The sequence below is a fragment of the Pseudophryne corroboree genome, chromosome 1 (assembly GCF_028390025.1).
Source record: "Pseudophryne corroboree isolate aPseCor3 chromosome 1, aPseCor3.hap2, whole genome shotgun sequence".
NCBI classification, from domain to species: Eukaryota; Metazoa; Chordata; class Amphibia; order Anura; family Myobatrachidae; genus Pseudophryne; species Pseudophryne corroboree.
In genome coordinates this window covers 884,030,066-884,048,504 of record NC_086444.1, presented here as the reverse complement: position 1 = coordinate 884,048,504, position 18,439 = coordinate 884,030,066, and the positions used below count along the sequence as shown (strand labels likewise).

Below are 18,439 nucleotides of genomic sequence, written 5' to 3'. Positions count from 1 at the left end.
TTCACAGTCTGACATCCCTTATTCAGAAACAGTCCCCAGTATAAAAATCCCAATGGACATCATGGAACAAGAACCATTCCTAACTGATAGCAAACCTGGTGAGAGTGAGTAGCTCTAACCTCTTGCATGCCACCTGTGATACCAGCAGCCGTTCTCACACTTCACTTTCTCTTTTCATCTCCTAACAATGCTTTGTCTTAATGTTTCTACTAATGCTCTTGTCATGCTTTGTCTTATTGTTTCTACTAATGCTCTTGTCACTTGTTGCAGCCTGATCTACAAATGTCATTTTTGAGTATGTTCATCATAATATACATGTTTGGTTTGAAAAACATATCAATCAAGTACTATATGAAGTCTCCAAGTAAAAATACATTTGTAGAAAGATAAAGAAAATTTAACACCTCTTCTTTACTTATTGAAACCTGCTAACATGAAAAAACCAAAACCAGTGTGAGGCCAAACAGAGTTTGGCATTTCGGCATGGCAAATCAGCAGGATAGTGGGCTTTCCTTATGGGGGTCCTAAGAGTATGGTGTTGTGTGCCATACAGATAACATGCTGCCCAAAAATATACATGCCCATGCCAAAACAATACTGAAATGCAACAGGAATTCCTGCCATGGTGAGGAAACGTACGTTGGCAGTGTACTTATCATGGTTGCTATTTGGATTCAGTGTTAATAAACAGTAGCAGCAGTAATAATTCTAACCTCTATCTGAATTAACATGTTAGTCTTTCATGAGCTATTCATGGGCCACTGACCCTAATACAAATGTAGCAGACCACAAATTACCTTCCATTACAGATCACACCGGGGCAATGTGTAATAGCCTGCGAGACGCAGGCTGTCTGGGAATTTCTGTGAGTCTGCCCGTATTTATAAACCGGGTAAAGCACAAATGTTTTCCTGGTTTACATCACTGTAAAGTGCTAGAATGAAAGCTCACTTTATCATTCTTCCACAATTTGAATGGTCTGTTCTAGCTCTGCTACATCTGTAGTAACACCCTCATTTTTGCTATTAAAAGGTTCACAATGATGAAAACTGTCTGCTACTTTATGTTCTGTGGTTCCTGATTGATCTTTTAAAAGCAAAATGTGAAATCATTACCTAATTAAATCATTGCTCATTATCCCTGGGGCGGATGTCTTCATTATTCAAGATCACTATTCATCAACAGCTGATTCTGTGTATCACCTGCTATTGTGTATGTACTGTATGAAAGCTCTCCATTTGAAATCATGCCATATACATACTGTATGTGTTATAATAATCTTTGTGCATGTATATCCAACATTTACTTTCCTTGTGAATTATTGCATGTTGTAAGTGCACAAAGGTGTGGGTGTAAGTTCTCTACAAATTTGAAAGCTAGTGGTTTTCATCTGTATTATAAGGATATTATAACTTCTACAAGGAGATCTGTGAAGGGATTAAAGTATTATAGCTATGAGCTTATATGCACTGAAAGAATTTCACAGTAGGCAGAAAAATAATTGGCTACTATTACTTGGCTACATGTCTCAGTTCCAGTAAATGCTCCCACATTAGTGACATTATAGCTTGGAAAACCAATTACCAATGTAGTAGTTTTATACTGATCCATTATACATTGTTTAAACCCAGTGTTGCCATTTGTTTTAAATTAATTCATAGAAGTGAGATAAAAGGAAACGACAAGCTTTCAACATGGTCACACCTTACATTTGTGTACGGACTTGTATCCGTGTACTACACTAATGATAGTTGTTTCTTCAGGTGCAGTGATTTGTCCTAAAATAATCAAGTTTGTCATTAAATTAATCATTTTGTTCCATCTGTACTTATGAACTCATCAATGTATTTTACACTCTTGTACTTGAACTTGTTAAAATGATAACAGACTTATGAAAATGTATAAAATGCTTTTGGAAGCAAAGGAATGACAACATGGTATATAAATGACTTTCTTCAGTTATGTATATCTGTTGTGTTTCTGAAACAAACACATGACAGGCGACACATTTGTCTATAGTATAGCCTGCCATAGACAAATGTGAAGTAACTTTAACGTTGTCCCCTACAGTGTCTTTATAGATTCATTTTAACATCCTATGTTCTCAAACGCGGCCCTCAAGGCACCCCCAATGTTCCAGGTTTTAAGTATATCCACGATTGGCCACAGGTAACTTAATTGGTACCTCAGTCAATTTGATTTAACCATGTGTGCTGAGCCATGTTGTGTCTTGAGGGCCGCGTTTGAGAACCTTAGTCCTATAATGAATTTTACTTATCTTTTCTAGTTTATGGCCTATACGTTTTTAAGGATTCCTCTTCTAATATAACCAAGTAGCTTTCCATTGCACTAAACATATTAGGTAATCTCTAGTACAAATGGATAGTAATCAGTGCTATCATTTATAGTACAGGCTGTTCTCATTTTACTAATATACAGTAGTTTTTATTAATTTCAAGACAGCCAGTTTTAATGTCACCAAACATGCAATTTTATTCTGCTTATTTCATTTCAAATAGGAGAAAAACCATTTACATTCCTTGAACGACACACATCGTGCTGATACTCCTCCATTTCTTCAGCCACATATGCCAAGGTAAGACATCTCTTAAAAGGGCATGTTTATAACTAATTGGATTTCAGAACCGATAATTGAAATACACTGCCTGAATGTATCAAATACCAACGCAGGGACAGACCTTGTGATGTGCTCGGAGTGAAATGACCACATGAGCGGTCTCCACAGTCCTTTAGTGAGCCTCCTGCACATTCGTGGTCTGATGATCACGCATGTACAATGTCCATTGCCGTAGGCAGGGCTATCTTAACGTTTAAACACACTGGGCAGCTGCCCACTGCCCCACAATTTTATGAACCTTGGAGCAAGGGCAGGTAATGGTCACACAATCAGAGCATTAAGGCAGCATTTTCTACCTGCCTCCCAGCCTGCAGCCAAACATTAAATGGCTCTCTCTGGTCACTGTAGGGAAGCATTTGGAGAGATATAGCGGGACTGCATGTTATAATTATTTTTTTAAGTGGTTCATTGCTTTGCCAGGTCCTATAGTGCTGTTAAGGCAGCCCTGCCCTGCCGGGGGGAGGGGGGTTCCTGAGGAACACTCTCCCAGTAATTTTTGCGAAGTGTAGTCCTTAGTCTACAACAAGGGCTGTGGCTTTTGTCAGATATGGAGGGAGCGCTGCATGTATAGAGATATCTGCTGTGGTCCCTCCATGGTGCATGCATAGGATACTTAATATTTGTGGGTATCCCCTCAAAACATCAGTTTATATCATTTGCTATATAGGCCCAATACTGTTACTATGTGGGTGTGCTAATTATAGTTCAGGTCTCCGGAATCATGTTGCAGTGCTTTCATTCTTTGAGAGAGGAATCTTTTATAAAGTATTACATTAACTGGGCTTTATAATGAAGAACTGTTATGAGGAAGCTCATCTAGAACGATGAACTGAATTCACAAGATTTGCATTTCGTACAAATTATAATTATCCAAGTCCTAAATCAGTCAAAAGTTATTTGTGAATTTAACAGATTTTAAATGTGATCATGCTTTTGTGCCTCAACTCTTGGGAATTTAGCCTTTTGTCCTTCTACTAGCACCCTGGCTATATAGTGAAGTGATTGCATAATACATTCTGCTTATTGATGCTTCATGCAGCTATGTCACTTGTACTCCATAGTGACTGTTATTGGTGAGCCAGTTAGAGATTTGTTTCTGAAAAGTACCTAGAGATACTTCAAAGAACCCATGCTCATCAGTCATCCCCTCATGCCACCAGGAGGTTAGGGTTAGGCTGCTGGAGTGGAGGGCTAGGTTGCAAGAAGAGGAGGGTTAGGGTTAGGCTGCGGAGAGGGAGGGTAAGGTTAGGGTTAGTTTAGTTATTGCAAACTGTAGGGACTTAGGCAGTAGGGATGCTGGTGTGAGTATTCTGACCACCGGCATCCTCTCTGTCGGTATTCCGTACCCAACCCTCCCCACTTACTTTTAAATCCAGAGTGTAAGGAATGGAAATATAGAATGCTGCATATAGGAAAGGCTTTGGGATAATAGGGGATGAGTTATTTGTTAAAATGGAGCGTTTGTAATAGGATAAAAAAACAGATGATGGGGAAAATAAGATCTGCTAATAGATATAAAAGTATGGGCATATTGAAGGAGGAACTTTGATTATAGACATAATGTTATAGAAATTATTGACTTGAAAACAAAATATAGATAGCTCTGTACTTCACATAGTAAGCGGTGCATGCAAAATGAAATTAAGAAAAACTAGTGTAATGAAAAAATAAATTGTGCTGAATATAGCATATCATTTACATACTATGGCTTGCAGTATATTACTGTAATCACAACAAACATCAGTAACATAACAGAGACATAATCCACTGAAATATGTTAGTAGGCAAATAGGATTATCAAAGCCACCATGGAGGTATTAAAAACCTCAATCAGCTAGTGGGTTAGTTGACAGTGAACTGCTATGCATGTACTGTGGGGTGTATAGTTACATTTAGGTCAGTGTTAAAAGAAATAACATGTACGGGAAGTAAAGTGTGGTTAAAACGAGAAAGAAATGTGAAGTACTGTAAAGAAAAATTGAAGAAATGAGGCCCCTTTCTGTTACTCAAGTGCAAACATAGGGATCCAAGGGATACCTTCAAGATGCCGGCGGTCGGGATACCAGTATTTGAAATCCCAGCGCCATAATCCTGACATGCACCAGGAAGACCAGCACTTGAATCCCGTCATGAGTCGAAATCCTGACAGCCAGCATCCCAATCGGAAGTATGGCGAGGACTGTTAAGGTTTGGCCATGCGGGGTGAGGTTAGGTTTAGGCACCACTGGGGAGGGTTAGGGTTAGGCTGCAGGGAATGGAGGGTTAGGTTAGGCCATGGGGAGGGAGCGTTAGGTTTAGGCACCACTGGGGGATAGTTAGGGTTAGGCTGTGGGGGGTGGAGGGGGGTTAGGAGGGAAGGGGGCAGAGTAAGTACATTTACCAAACCCCTGTTGGAATTCTCTTCATTGGGAAACCGCTGTCTGTCTTCTGACTGTTCATTGGGATACCGCTGACTGTCTTCTGACTGCCGGTATCCCCAATGCTGACCACGCATTATTCACCTGGATTTACAACTCCAAAACAAGTCTGAATCATTTATTGTGCATGCTGGTAAATTTAGTTGAAAGATAACGGCTGTCGCTCTATAGGGCTGAAGTGAGTGCTAGAAGGTAATTAAAAAAATCAGATTGTTTGCAAGGAGTGTAAATATCGGGTGATAATGATGATCGGTGTGTGATTCTGCAAATTGCTTGTGATTGGCCACTTGTGATTGATAACTTGTGATTGGCTACTTGCCCTGACACTGATTAGTCTTTCATCATCAGCTGGGCATAGAATACTGTATACTTCATATTATCAGAAATTACATTTTATTTGTCTCTCTTGCATACACAAAGCATATGTTTGTGCGGTTCTTGTCTGTTAGAGAAGCATTTTCAGTGTTGCAAAAACAGATAATGTTATCTATTCATGAAGCAGTGAAAAGAGTGGAGAAATGAACGTGTGGAGAAGTTGCCTATGGTAATCAATCACCTGCTATGTATAATTTTATAGAATGCACCTGACAAATGTTACTTAATAGCTGATTGGTTGCCATGGGAAACTTTTCCATGGGCTCACTTCTCCACTCTTTTCACTGCTTCCTGAATAGACACCAGTGTGTTTGTTGATAAGGAAAGCGGTTTGGAACATGGGCGCATCTCTGTCGTGTTTGTGACATGCAGTGAGGTGTGGTTGGGAGATCCATTGTGTGGATGGGAGATCCTTTGTGACCCGCTGCTCTGCAAAGCAGCGAGTGATCTCTGCTTTCCAGGTCGCCGCTCTGGAGTATGGCAACTGATCATTTCAGCTGGAACTCTTCACATGGGTAGAAATATGCATGTTTTTTATGCTGGGTTTTTTAGGGTTAATTTACTTATTTATATTTGACAGGCACAGCACATTTTATGATGTGGGCACCATTTAAAATGCCATAAAATCATGCAAATATCCAGTTTCACAATTAGCATTAGATCATTATTGCAAAAAAATCTAAAATGCAGAGATGCAGTTGTAGTCACCAGGATTAGAAAACGAGAGAGAGAGAGAGAGAGTAATGCAAACAACATAATAATAATAATAATTATTTAGCTATACACTTAAAAAAGAGATGTGCGGCAGACACCTTTCGAGTTTTGTGTTTTGGTTTTGGATCTGGATCTCCGTTCGTGTTTTGGATCTGGATTGGTTTTGACAAAACCACCCTTTCGGGTTTTGGTTTTGGATCTGGATGTTTTTTTAAAAAAATAATAAAAACAGCTAAAATCACAGAATTTGGGGGTAATTTTGATCCTACTGTATTCTTAATCTCAATAAAATTCATTTCCACTAATTTCCAGTCTATTCTGAACACCTCACACCTCACAATATTGTTTTTAGGCCAAAAGGTTGCACCAAGGTCTCTGTATGACTAAGCTAAATGACCCAAGTGGGCGGCACAAACATGTGGCCCATCTAGGAGTGGCACTGCAGTGGAAGACAGGATGGCAGTTTTAAAAACTAGGCCCCAAAGGGCACATAATGCAACAAAAAAAAAAAGAGGTGCAAGATGGAATTGTCCTTTGGCCTGCCCCCCCCCACCCCCCCTATGTTGTATAAACAGGACATGCACACTTTAACAAACCAATCATTTCAGCGACAAGGTCTGCCACATGACTGTGGCTGAAATGATTGGTTTGTTTGGGCCCCACCAAAAAAGAAGCAATTAATCTCTCCTTGCACAAACTGGCTCTACAGAGGCAAGATGTCATCCTCATCCTCAGATTCCTCCACACTCCCTTCAGTGTTTACATCCTCATCCTTGGAGAAATAATATTCAAACAAAGTCACAAATCACTATGTTTAGGTGTCAAAGGACTGCTTACGCTATGACCCAAAGATTCTGAACTTGACAATGACTTATGATGAAAGTGCTGCAGGTGACGTATAAGGGAGGATGTTCCTGGATGGTTAACGTCCTTACCCCTACTTATTATTGATTGACAAAGGCAACAGATGGCTTGATATCTGTTGTCCGGATTTGTGGAGAAATAATTCCACACTGAAGAGGTGGCTTTTTTGTTATTTTGCCTAGGCATGACAATGGGCTTTTTCATCCCATGGCCAACAACTGTCTCTACTGGTGCCTTATTCAAAATACCACATCACCATCAGAATCCTCATCGTCAACTTCCTCCTCAGCGCCAGCTACACCAATATCCTCCTCATCCTGGTGTACGTCTACATTGACATCCTCAATTTCAATAGCAGCAACTGGACTAACGGTGCTCCTCCCAGCACTTGCAGAGGGCATGCAAATGGTGCTAGGAGCCTCCTCTTCCCATACAGTGTTGTGAAGGTCAGGTCTAGACATCGCAACCGCGGACAGTGCCAGTACCCTTGTATTTTCACAACACCCCTGTATTTTTACAGCATACAGGACCAGTGTACTTTTATTTTAACAGCACCCCTGTATTTTTACAGCATACAAGACCAGTGTACTTTTATTTTACCAACAGCGCCCCTGTATTTTTACAGCATACAGGACCAATGTACTTTTAACAACAGGACCCCTGTATTTTTACAGCATACAGGACCAGTGTACTTTAATTTTAACAACATCACCCCTGTATTTTTACAGCATATAGGGTCTGTGTACTTTTATTTTAACAACAGCACCCCTGAATGTTTACAGCATACAAGACGGGGCCAGTGTACATTCATTTTTACTGCACCCCTGAATTTTTACAGCATAAAAGACAGGGCCAGTGTAAAAATTTTTTAACAACAGCACCCATTAATTTTTACAGCATACAAAACAGGGCCAGTGTACATTTATTTTCACTGCACCCCTGGATTTTTACAGCATACAAGACAGGGCCAGTGTACATTTATATTCACTGCACCCCTGGATTTTTACAGCATACAAGACAGGGCCAGTGTACATTTATTTTAACAACAGCACCCCTGAATTTTTACAGCATGCAAGACAGGGCCAGTGTACATTTATTTTCACTGCATCCCTGAATTTATACAGCATACAAGACAGGGCCAGTGTACATTCATTTTCACTGCACCCCTGAATTTTTACAGCATAAAAGACAGGGCCATTGTACATTTATATTCACTGCACCCCTGAATTTTTACAGCATACAAGACAGGGCCAGTGTACATTTATTTTAAAAACAGCACCCCTGAATCTTTGTAGCATACAAAACAGGCCAGTGTACATTTATTTTAACAACAGCACCCCTGAATTTTTACAGCATACAAGACAGGGCCAGTGTACATTTATTTTCAATGCACCCATTAATTTTTACAGCATACAAAACAGGCCAGTGTACAATTATTTTCACTGCACCCCTGAATTTTTACAGCATACAAGACAGGGCCAGTGTACGTTTATATTCACTGCACCCCTGAATTTTTACAGCATACACGACAGGGCCAGTGTATATTTATTTTAACAACAGCAGCCCTGAATTTTTACAGCATAAAAGACAGGGCTAGTGCACATTTATTTTCACTGCATCCCTAAATTTTTACAGAATACAAGACAGGGCAGCACCCCTGTATTTTCACTGCATACAGGAGGACAGTGCCCTGTCCCTTGTACAACACAGTGACAGCCAGGACAGCAACACCCATGTACAGCTGCAGCACCCCTAACAGCACATGAAACACCAGTGACAGCCAGGACAGCACTCCTAACATCACAGTGATGGGACAGCACCCACCAACATCACCCCTAGAGAGCACACGCTGACTCCACCTGACGCCACCACCCACAGAGAGAGACAGAGGTCTGTCTTCCTCACTCTCCAAGTCTGGAGTGAAAAATGGCGGCAACACGCGGCTCTTTATATGGAATCCAAAACCCGCGAGAATCTGACAGCGGGATGATGACGTTTTGCATCGTACTGGTTTCCGAATGTGGTGGGAAGTCCTGAGCTGGATTCGGATTCTATCTCGGAACGTGAAGTTCGGGGTGGGTCGGTTCTCTGGGAACCAAACCCGCTCATCTCTATTAAAAAGTGGTCCATCTTTGGTTTTTGAGTTGTATCAACTATATAAGAGAGGATTTTTTTGTAAGTTTTATTGAAATTGAATAGTGAATGCATATTTTTTAAACAAGATAAATGTTTAAAACAATAAAGTGCACAGTAGACATAAAGAGTCTACACACCCTTATTGATATTTGCAGGTTTTTGTGATACAAGTACAGATGTGTCCTCTTACATCCTTACTGCAGTCACGCTAAACAGCCCTTGAAGTCGCGCCATGCCGTGGCGGGACTTGGTAGCACTGAGCTTCATTTTTTGCATTAATTTCTGCGAAAATGCATCTTAGATGCAAAGAAATGTAATAGAATACACAAGCAGCTTCTGCTGATTAAAATTATATGCCTACATACAGGCATTCCCAACCACGGTCCTCAAGGCACACCAACAGTGCAGGTTTTAGTGATATCCAGGCTGCAGCGCAGATGGTTAAATCAAAATAACTGAGCTACTAGTTAAGTCACCTGTGCTGAAGCCTGGATATCACTAAAACCTGCACTGTTGGTGTGCCTTGAGGACCGTGGTTGGGAATGCCTGGCCTACAGTATATTCTGTGTGTAATTGCGGCTCTATCTGCATCCGAAATGCCACGTTACAGTGTTTTCCATGTAAACACTTTAGGATTGCATTTTGTATGCAAATGCAGTCACAGTCACACACAATATAGGCATTCTGCATATCATTTTAATCAAGCAGAAGCTGCTCATGCATTCTATTACATGTCTTTGCATCTGAGACGCATTTTAGCAGAAAAAAATGCAAAAAAAGAAGCTCGGCGCTACCGAGTTACACGGCACTCACGCGTTATGTGTAATGCGATTTGTAGCACACGGATCAAAGATGTAAGTGGACACATCTGTAGATAATTATTAGCAAAAAGAAGAGAAATCCAAAACTTCCAATCCCCATCCTGCATAAGTATGTACACTCTTTAATAATGTGGCTGAAACAGTTATCCAACCAAATAGAAAATAATGTTCAAACGTAAGTAACATACAGTTGTGTACTTTCTCATCCTGCAAATGAGTCTCTGTAAATGCGTCTTGTTTGCGTGAATGGCGTGCCTGCGCATGTCCTTGGGCACGTGCGTATGCATCCGCTTCCATGGGAATACATAGATCGTATACACAGCTGCGACTAGTCAGGGCAGGCTGCATAAAATGTGCAGTAATCAATTTTGTGCAAGACATGAGAAAGGACACATCTATACGTGTGCCAGCAACACATTTCCTTGCAGGTTTCTTGGTTGAACACTGATGGGATGGCCATGGTACGCAATGAGCTTTTAAAACATCTGCATGTTCTCATTGTCGAAAAGTACCAACCAGGGTAGTGATGTGAAATATTTCCAAAGGCATCACATGTTTCGTGTGAATACTAAGGGGGACATGTACTAAGTAGTGATAAAAGTGGAGAAGTGAGCCAGTGGAGAAGTTGCCCATGGCAACCAATCAGCATTGACGATACATTTATAATTTGCATACTATAAAAGAATACAGAGCAGCTGATTGGTTGCCATGGGCCACTTCTCCACTGGCTCACTTCTCCACTTTTATTACTGCTTAGTACATGTCCCCCTAAGGGGTCTATTCATGAAGCAGTGAAAAGAGCGGAGAAGGTAGCCAGTGGAGAAGTTGCCCATGGCAACCAATCAACTACTACGTATAATTTTATAGAATAAACTTTATTCATTTTACTTCAATGCTGATTGGTTGCCATGGGCAACTTCTCCACTGACTCACTTCTCCACACTTTTCACTGCTTCATGAATAGATCCCTAACTTTAATACGGTAAGTGGAGAAAATGATTCTCAGCAGAGACATTAACAAGATGAGACCTTCCCTGCAAAGTTGCAGACAGGTCAAAGAGAAAACTTATGAGGTCAGCTACCAAGAGACATAAGGCTACATTACAGGAGATGCCAGAATGTCTGTCAGGAACTGGTCATTTCTAGCATGTGACACCAATTTCCGTATTCTACATATATCTGTACAACGTAACGTGACAGGAAGTATGCCATTTCTCTCAAAACAGATCACCCACGCCTTTTTAAATTGTTAAAAAAATAGATCCAGTCACTCTAAGTTATGTATAAAAAATGTCTTATGGTCTGAGACCAAGTTTGAACTTTTTGGCCTTAATTCTATCACACAGCTAGCCATGCAAACATCACTATACTGTACCTACATATTTGTCCTTAGCTGGAACAGGGTCTCTAGTCAGGATAGAGAGAATAATAATAGCTCTAATTAACAAGGTATTTTGGCACAAAACCTACAGGTCTCTGACAGACAGGGGATTTCACCTACCAATATGATTATGACCTAAAACACATCCAAGTCAACCAAGGAATGACTTCACAAAAAGCAAGCTCAAACTAAAGTCTTTGTACTGTATGGCCCAATCACAGTCTCAACACCCTGTGAAATGACCTAAGTAGGTCTGGACACAGGAGATCCCCTAGCAATTTGATGGACCTTGATATATTTGTAGGAAGATGATAGGATTGCAAACTTACTCGAGGTCACTTTAAAGGTGAAAAATGGTTCCGACTTGATTCATCACAAAAACCTGCAATTTATTTTCTATTATGGAGAATATACTTCTTTTCATATGACATATATACAGTATATATATATGGATATACTGTTCATAACTAGACCACAGTGATAGAATAGGAATTGTCATAGGTTAGACATGCTGTAGGAAGCCTAACATTGCTTTCTTGTTGTTTTGTAGCTCTCCGATTACTCCCATACGAATTGTGCCTGAAATTAGGATCCAGATGGATCCAGATGACGATATTTGTTTCTGGAGAGGCCATGGAACGGAGACAACATTGTGAACCTATCTTTCTCTGACTTTTTATCGTCACTAGCCAAATTATAAACATCTTACACTCTTCTGCAGGTGATATCATCCGATGCTTTTCATTGGCAGCATTCTGTAAATGGCTTTTGCTGCAAGAGCACTTCCACTGTGAAATGTACATCCCGGCCAGTGTGTGAAACTGAAGGATATCTGGTCACAAAAAGTCATTTTTTGCCTTTCTTCTTCATCTTCCCCAAGAGAGAAGAAACATGTGTAGAATGATGTGTTTATTGCACAAGACAGATGCCTAGAGAATATCGCATACACATCACTCTCTAACGCAGCACTTCCTGTTTTTAGTGAAGCAACTATGCAACATACTGTAATATACAATGATTGAAACATTCACTCCATATCGGAACTTCTCAGAGTACATTTTCCTTGAAATTCTAGAACCATGGTATTAAAATAGAGTAATATGTATTGGTACTTACCTGATAATATATTGATATTGAATATAGAGAATCAGTTGCCATAAATTAAAATACCCCTTTGCTATGCATCTTGAACACACCTTGTATACACTAAAGAGTTATTAATATATTCTAGTTTATGTCTTTAAATTATGGGGCCTAACCATCAACTTATATATATTGTTAATTTTTTTAAAAAACATTTTTAATGACTGTAAAAAATGATTTTTTTTCCTGCAGCAGGAAACACATAGTTTTAAGTAATAGCTCTACCTCCTATTTGTAGAAACTGGGCTTTTTCTGTATGAATACGTTGTACGCAATATAATTTATAACACAATCTTCATATTTACTGCTTAAAGAAATCTTAGCATTTTGTACTAAACTGACCAATGAAGTAAATATCAGAGGTAGAAATTGTTTTAATGATGTCATGAGGGAGATGGGGTTAATTTATAATCCATTATTGTAAGTGGTGTGAAAAGTTTTTTATAAGTACATGGGCAATAACTAATCATAGTGAATGGTAATGGTTCAATATACATCTAGAGATGTTGATTTTTTTTTTAAACAGGAGCTATTATTTTATGGAATTGCTATGAGTTCCCATAACACATTCTTGTGTATTGGTTAATATGTATGTCCGATAGAAAAAGGACATGACTGTATTAATGTGAATTCTGACACAGACTCAAAAACTCACTTGAAAGCATCTTCTCAAGTCCCTAAATTGTTTCATTATTTTACCTAAAACTTAAGAAAAGTCCACAGGAATTGGATTTTATATCTCTATAACATATGGCAGATGTTCTCAAACGAGGTCCTCAAGGCACCTCAACAGTCCAGTTTTTACGTTTATCCATGTTTGGCCACAGGTGATTTAATAAGCAACTCAGTCAGTTTGATTTAACCGTCTGTGCTGAGCCATGGATATACCTAAAACCTGGACCGTTGGGGTGCCTTGAGGACCGCATTTGAGAACCTCTGATGTATGATATGTACTGTATTATAATGCAAACTCTTGTGGCACTTGGAGTACCATATGTAGAATGTACTAATCTAAATTATATTTAAAAATAATCCCTGTCTTTCACTGCAATGTCCCTGGTATTCCCATACTCATAAAATGGCCAACAGTGATCCTCTGACTATTGAAGGGTAGACCGACACTTGGTTGGGATTGCCCTTTTACTACAGGCTGTCACATTTTCCATGCTCCCATACATTTGAAAAACATATAGATAATTCTAGAGTGCACAATGATAATTAGGCTTCTTTGTAGAACTACAAGTCCAATAATGAGCCGCTTAAATACCAGACCAGTGCTTCTCTGTTCCAAGCACTGATTAGTCTCTCACAGTCTGTATGCACGCTGAAAACACCCAGCTGTCGTCCTCCACAGAAACCCGACTCCAGTCGGGACCAAACAAATTCTGTAAAATAGAGATGAATGGAGGAGTCAATAGTGCATTAAAAGAGTAACACTTTAATAAACTTCATTCACATAGCACATTGATAAAGGCATACCAAAGGTGGCGGTTTAAACCACCGCTAGCATAAATACCAAGAGGGCTGACAAAGCCCTTGTGACGAAAGCGGTAGGGGCGTGGCTTGACACAAATGGTGATCCCGGTCTAAAGACGTGATAGCGAGCTTGCCTGTGTGGAATTCTTGGTATTTATGCTAGCGGTGGTTTAAACCGCCACCTTTGGTACGCCTTTATCAATGTGCTCTGTGAATGAACTTTATTAAAGTGTTACTCTTTTAATGCACAATTGGCGCCTCCATTCATCTCTATTTTACAGAATATATACATTATATATATATATAGATATATGTGTGTGTGTGTGTGTGTGTGTGTGTATATATATATATATATATATATATATATATACACACTGTATGTATAGGTAAATACATACACACACATACTTTTTTAAATTTCGTGTAGAGGCATGTTCAAAATACAGTGCACTTGTATAACTATACATATATATATATTTATACACACACACATATATATATATATATATATACACACACATTTCTATATACATACATATATATATATGAACATATATTTATATATATATATATATATAGTGTTTGCCAAAATAGTAAGACAAATCCAGTATTCTGCTTTTGTTAATGTTTTTTTATTGTACATTTTTTTTATTTTCACATCATCCCTCTTTGTATCACATATGTAAAATAGGCACATTAAACAGGGACAGGGACGCTAACAATATGTCCATTATTTTTATAACAAAGTCTTCCAATTTTAAAATGTTTCTTGTACTTGAAATGTATTAACTGCTGATTTTCTAATAATGTTATTTTAAACTGTAATGCAATGTGAGCTACAGGTTTGGTGTTAACATTTCTAGGGATGGGACAACGATTGTATGTATTTCTTTCAGAAGTCTACTTATTGTACATTGATTTAAGTCCTTTTCTGTTGATTATCACCTCTAAAAATAAGTTTATTTTTTTTAGAAACACTAAAAAGGTGATATTTTATGCTGCCTTTTTTCTGATGTTTAATAAAGAAATGCACAATTTCATTCTTCTCTTTATCCACTTACATTACGTTATGTTTGTGGTGTAATAAGCACAATACCTAAAGTGAATCTAGTGTGCAAATCAATATCTGGTTGCAGTGGAGTCTGACATTTTAGTGGCTGAACCAATATTTAACCTATTGGTTCGCTTGTTACATCATTGAGACATGCAACACTACATCATGCCACTAGCTAACTGATAGACTAAATATTAGTTACATCCTCAAAAAGGGCTAATCCACTATGAGTAGCCAACAGATGCTATTAAAAGAAAATCTGCCTTCTCTTTCTGCACAGAAGTAATATTTTGTTTTGTGAAGACCTGTGTCAGCCCCTTCTCCATATTCCCATAATACAGAATTCCGACCAACATTTATCCAGCCAAAATAGGGTGAAAATAATATCATCCATCATTTGATGGAAGACATGCCCCAGTTCCACATTACACACCTCAATCCACCCAACCATGTTGCTTTCTGTAAATAACCCTTTTCCACATAAGCCATGTCACTTTTGTAGCCCATAAATTGGGACTGTCTCATCCTGCAACAGGACATACTACACACACGATACAGTACTGGTCAGCTGACTGCTACAGCAAGCATTACCATATCAGATTCCCTTTAAGAACAATCCTAAAACACTTCTCACACTGGGGCAGATGTATTAAGCCTGGAGAAGAGAAACTGAAGTGATAAAGCAGTGATAAGTGCAAGGTGATAACGCTCCAGCCAATCCGCTCCAATATGTAAATTTACAGTTGGGAGATGACTGGCTGGTGCTTTATCACCTTGCACTTATCACTGCTTATCACTTCTCCAGGCTTAATACAAATGTGGCGTACTGTATCTCATAAATCCTGGAAAAAGCAGAGGTGAGGTGTAAAAAACCTAATGGATTCGTTTTGGGAAGTGGTTGAGGTCAACTGACTTGTGTTCAGAACTGCAAATATTCTGCCATCTCTTTTTCTCAGATCTTTAGGCTTAATGTATACATTTGTCCCAAACCTACACTGCTGGTAGTGTTAACATAACTGTATTAATTTATAGCCAATATTATGGCTAATATATGTAGTAATTGTCTTATTTGGGAGGGGAAGGGCTGAAAAGGGGGAAGGGACTGAGCTGCACTTTCGTACTCCCTTGTATCCTTTAAACAACCTATGTGTCACTTGTTAAACATGACAATTTTTTGTGTGCAATGAAATGCGATCAAAAATGGAGCAAATGAAGAAAGCACAGAGACTGTAGTGACTTTTGTTTCCAGTAACAATGAGCATTAATTATAATGACAATATAGTGTTTTACAATTTTATGAGCTTTCTATTGTGACTTTTATGGAATCAAGAGAATGAAGATATTTTAGCATTTATATTTTTCAAATTAAATGTATATTGAAAATAAAATAACTTTATGCATATGTGTGTAACAATTATTTGATTTCTCGTGTGCCAAGATTGGTTCATTCGTGGTTAGTGTAATGCATGAAAAAGCCTGATTAAGTTATAAGTATTACAGATACACCACAATCCACTATAAAGTGTTCTCCTCTACGTAGCCAGAGCACCTGGTGCCACTCGCCTGGAAATGGTACACATGCTTCTCATACGTCTGTACAATTGGGCAGGTGCTTTGTAATGGTTATTTACATATTACATACATGCTAAACTATGGCATGTAATACAAAAATATTAACACAAAACTACTTAAGCCAGAATGAAGTACAGGGCACAAAAATGCATTAATAACTCAATTTACAAACACAATTATTTTTTTATTTTAACCTTTGTACTAAATTTGCTCCCTTTCAACTAATAGTGCTTTGGTTTGGGTTCCTGACCTGGGGTACACTCTATTAGCTGTGATTAGCTGGATTCTGGCACCTATACATACAGCAGCCTGAACTTTTGATGATCATACCTAGGTTTGCATGGATCTCTACATAGAAGGGCAGGTGAGACGCAGCCCCTGACAGTTGAGAAATTGGGGCACATGTAATAGGGTCCGAGTTTGCCAGTGGTGCGGGATGCCATACTATCTCAGACATTTTTTTAAAGGGGCAATCATTTACAAGGCAAAACCATGCCTTACAAATGATTGCTGCAATCCCGCACCTCCAGCAAACTAGGACACTATTACATATGCCCCCTGGTATCAGATCTTCCATGCTATGAAAGAGCAGCAAAGATGATTGGCAGAGTTCCTAACTAGAGCAAATTAGTGAATTCCAGAGATAGGACCCCACCAATATACTATTGTTGATAAGGTGTTGGACCTATTTAAAAACCTTTTTAGAAAATATATTTTTTAAAGGAATACAATGGGGGGAATTCAATGGTTTTTAGCACAGCAATAATTGGCGCCCGGTGGAGCAATTCAGTTGTTTTGGTAGGCCATTAATTTATCGTACTTGTCGCACCCCAAATAGACAGAGTTTAGCAGCATAAAGCTCCAGCAGTTTGGGCACCTAAAACCTGGACTTGGCAGGAACAATTGAATAGCTTGGACAGATGCACAACACTGATGTGTCTGTAAAAAAAATAATTCAATTGAATTCCCTCCAATATGTGAAATAATTAACTAACACTAAATAGTCTTAAAAGAAATTGCATTAAAAGGAATGTCCAGTCTAGGGCATAGAATAGAAGCATCTAACAGACAGCAGGCAGTAGTACACCTATACACCAAAGTAAGGCCATACTGCAAGACAGGTGTAATTATGGGTGTGAAAGAGCCAGCAAACTACAGTACAGTATGTCTGGAGAATTCTAAATAGCTGTTCCACCAGTTATATCAAAGTAAGATAGAGATAGACCCCCATGCTCCTGATATTTGGTGCAAATACAACATGGGGGAGAAATGGGGTTGAGTGTACTTTGTCGACATTCATAATGTTGACATGAGAATGCTGACATGGTCATAATGTTGACATGCATTTAACACAGATGAAAGTTCAACATGATTAGAATGTTGAAAATGGATAACAGAAAAGTACCTTGGCGCCAACAAAGAATCAGCTGCACACAGGCTGGTCTAAAAGGTATCCCCAATACCAAGGATAAAATGGGTAAGGTGAAGTAAGACCAGATGTCGTGCGCTTATAAGATTAATGAAAAAAGGGGTACTTTCCTCACAAGTCTTCTGCTAAATACTTCATATAAATAGGATCCATAGGTGGGAAAAAAAACAGAATTCCAAATATAGTGTATATTCTAAATTTGAAAAATGAGTATATACGGATGATGTCAATGAAAATAGATGGGGGATTACCAGAACTAAGTGCAATACAAGCCACGATATATGCCTTTCAAAAGTATTCCGCAGCTAGGATGATCGTGTGTCAATCCCCTCACAGGTCCTCTGTCGTCAACCTTTACCACAAACGCTCCCCAGAAATGAAATTCATATAGGGAAAACAGAATTCCAGATATAGTGTAG

The 18,439-nt window shown here is 38.9% G+C and overlaps 1 protein-coding gene across 10 annotated transcripts in view; it reads left to right on the top strand.

Annotated features, from left to right (window-relative positions):
* SLC4A4 (solute carrier family 4 member 4) overlaps positions 1-12,062 on the top strand; it is a 393,000-nt gene extending 380,938 nt beyond the window's left edge. For 6 of the 10 annotated variants that reach the window (XM_063920111.1, XM_063920108.1, XM_063920104.1 and 3 more), the window contains 2 exons: positions 2,520-2,596; positions 11,897-12,062. In XM_063920111.1, coding sequence (XP_063776181.1) covers positions 2,520-2,596; positions 11,897-12,002 — 183 coding nt within the window. In that variant the 3' untranslated portion in view covers positions 12,003-12,062. Of the gene's footprint in view, positions 1-7; positions 105-2,519; positions 2,597-11,896 lie in introns of all 10 variants that reach the window. The other 4 variants (XM_063920113.1, XM_063920112.1, XM_063920106.1 and 1 more) reach the window with 3 other exon arrangements.
* Positions 12,063-18,439: the final 6,377 nt, after the last annotated feature.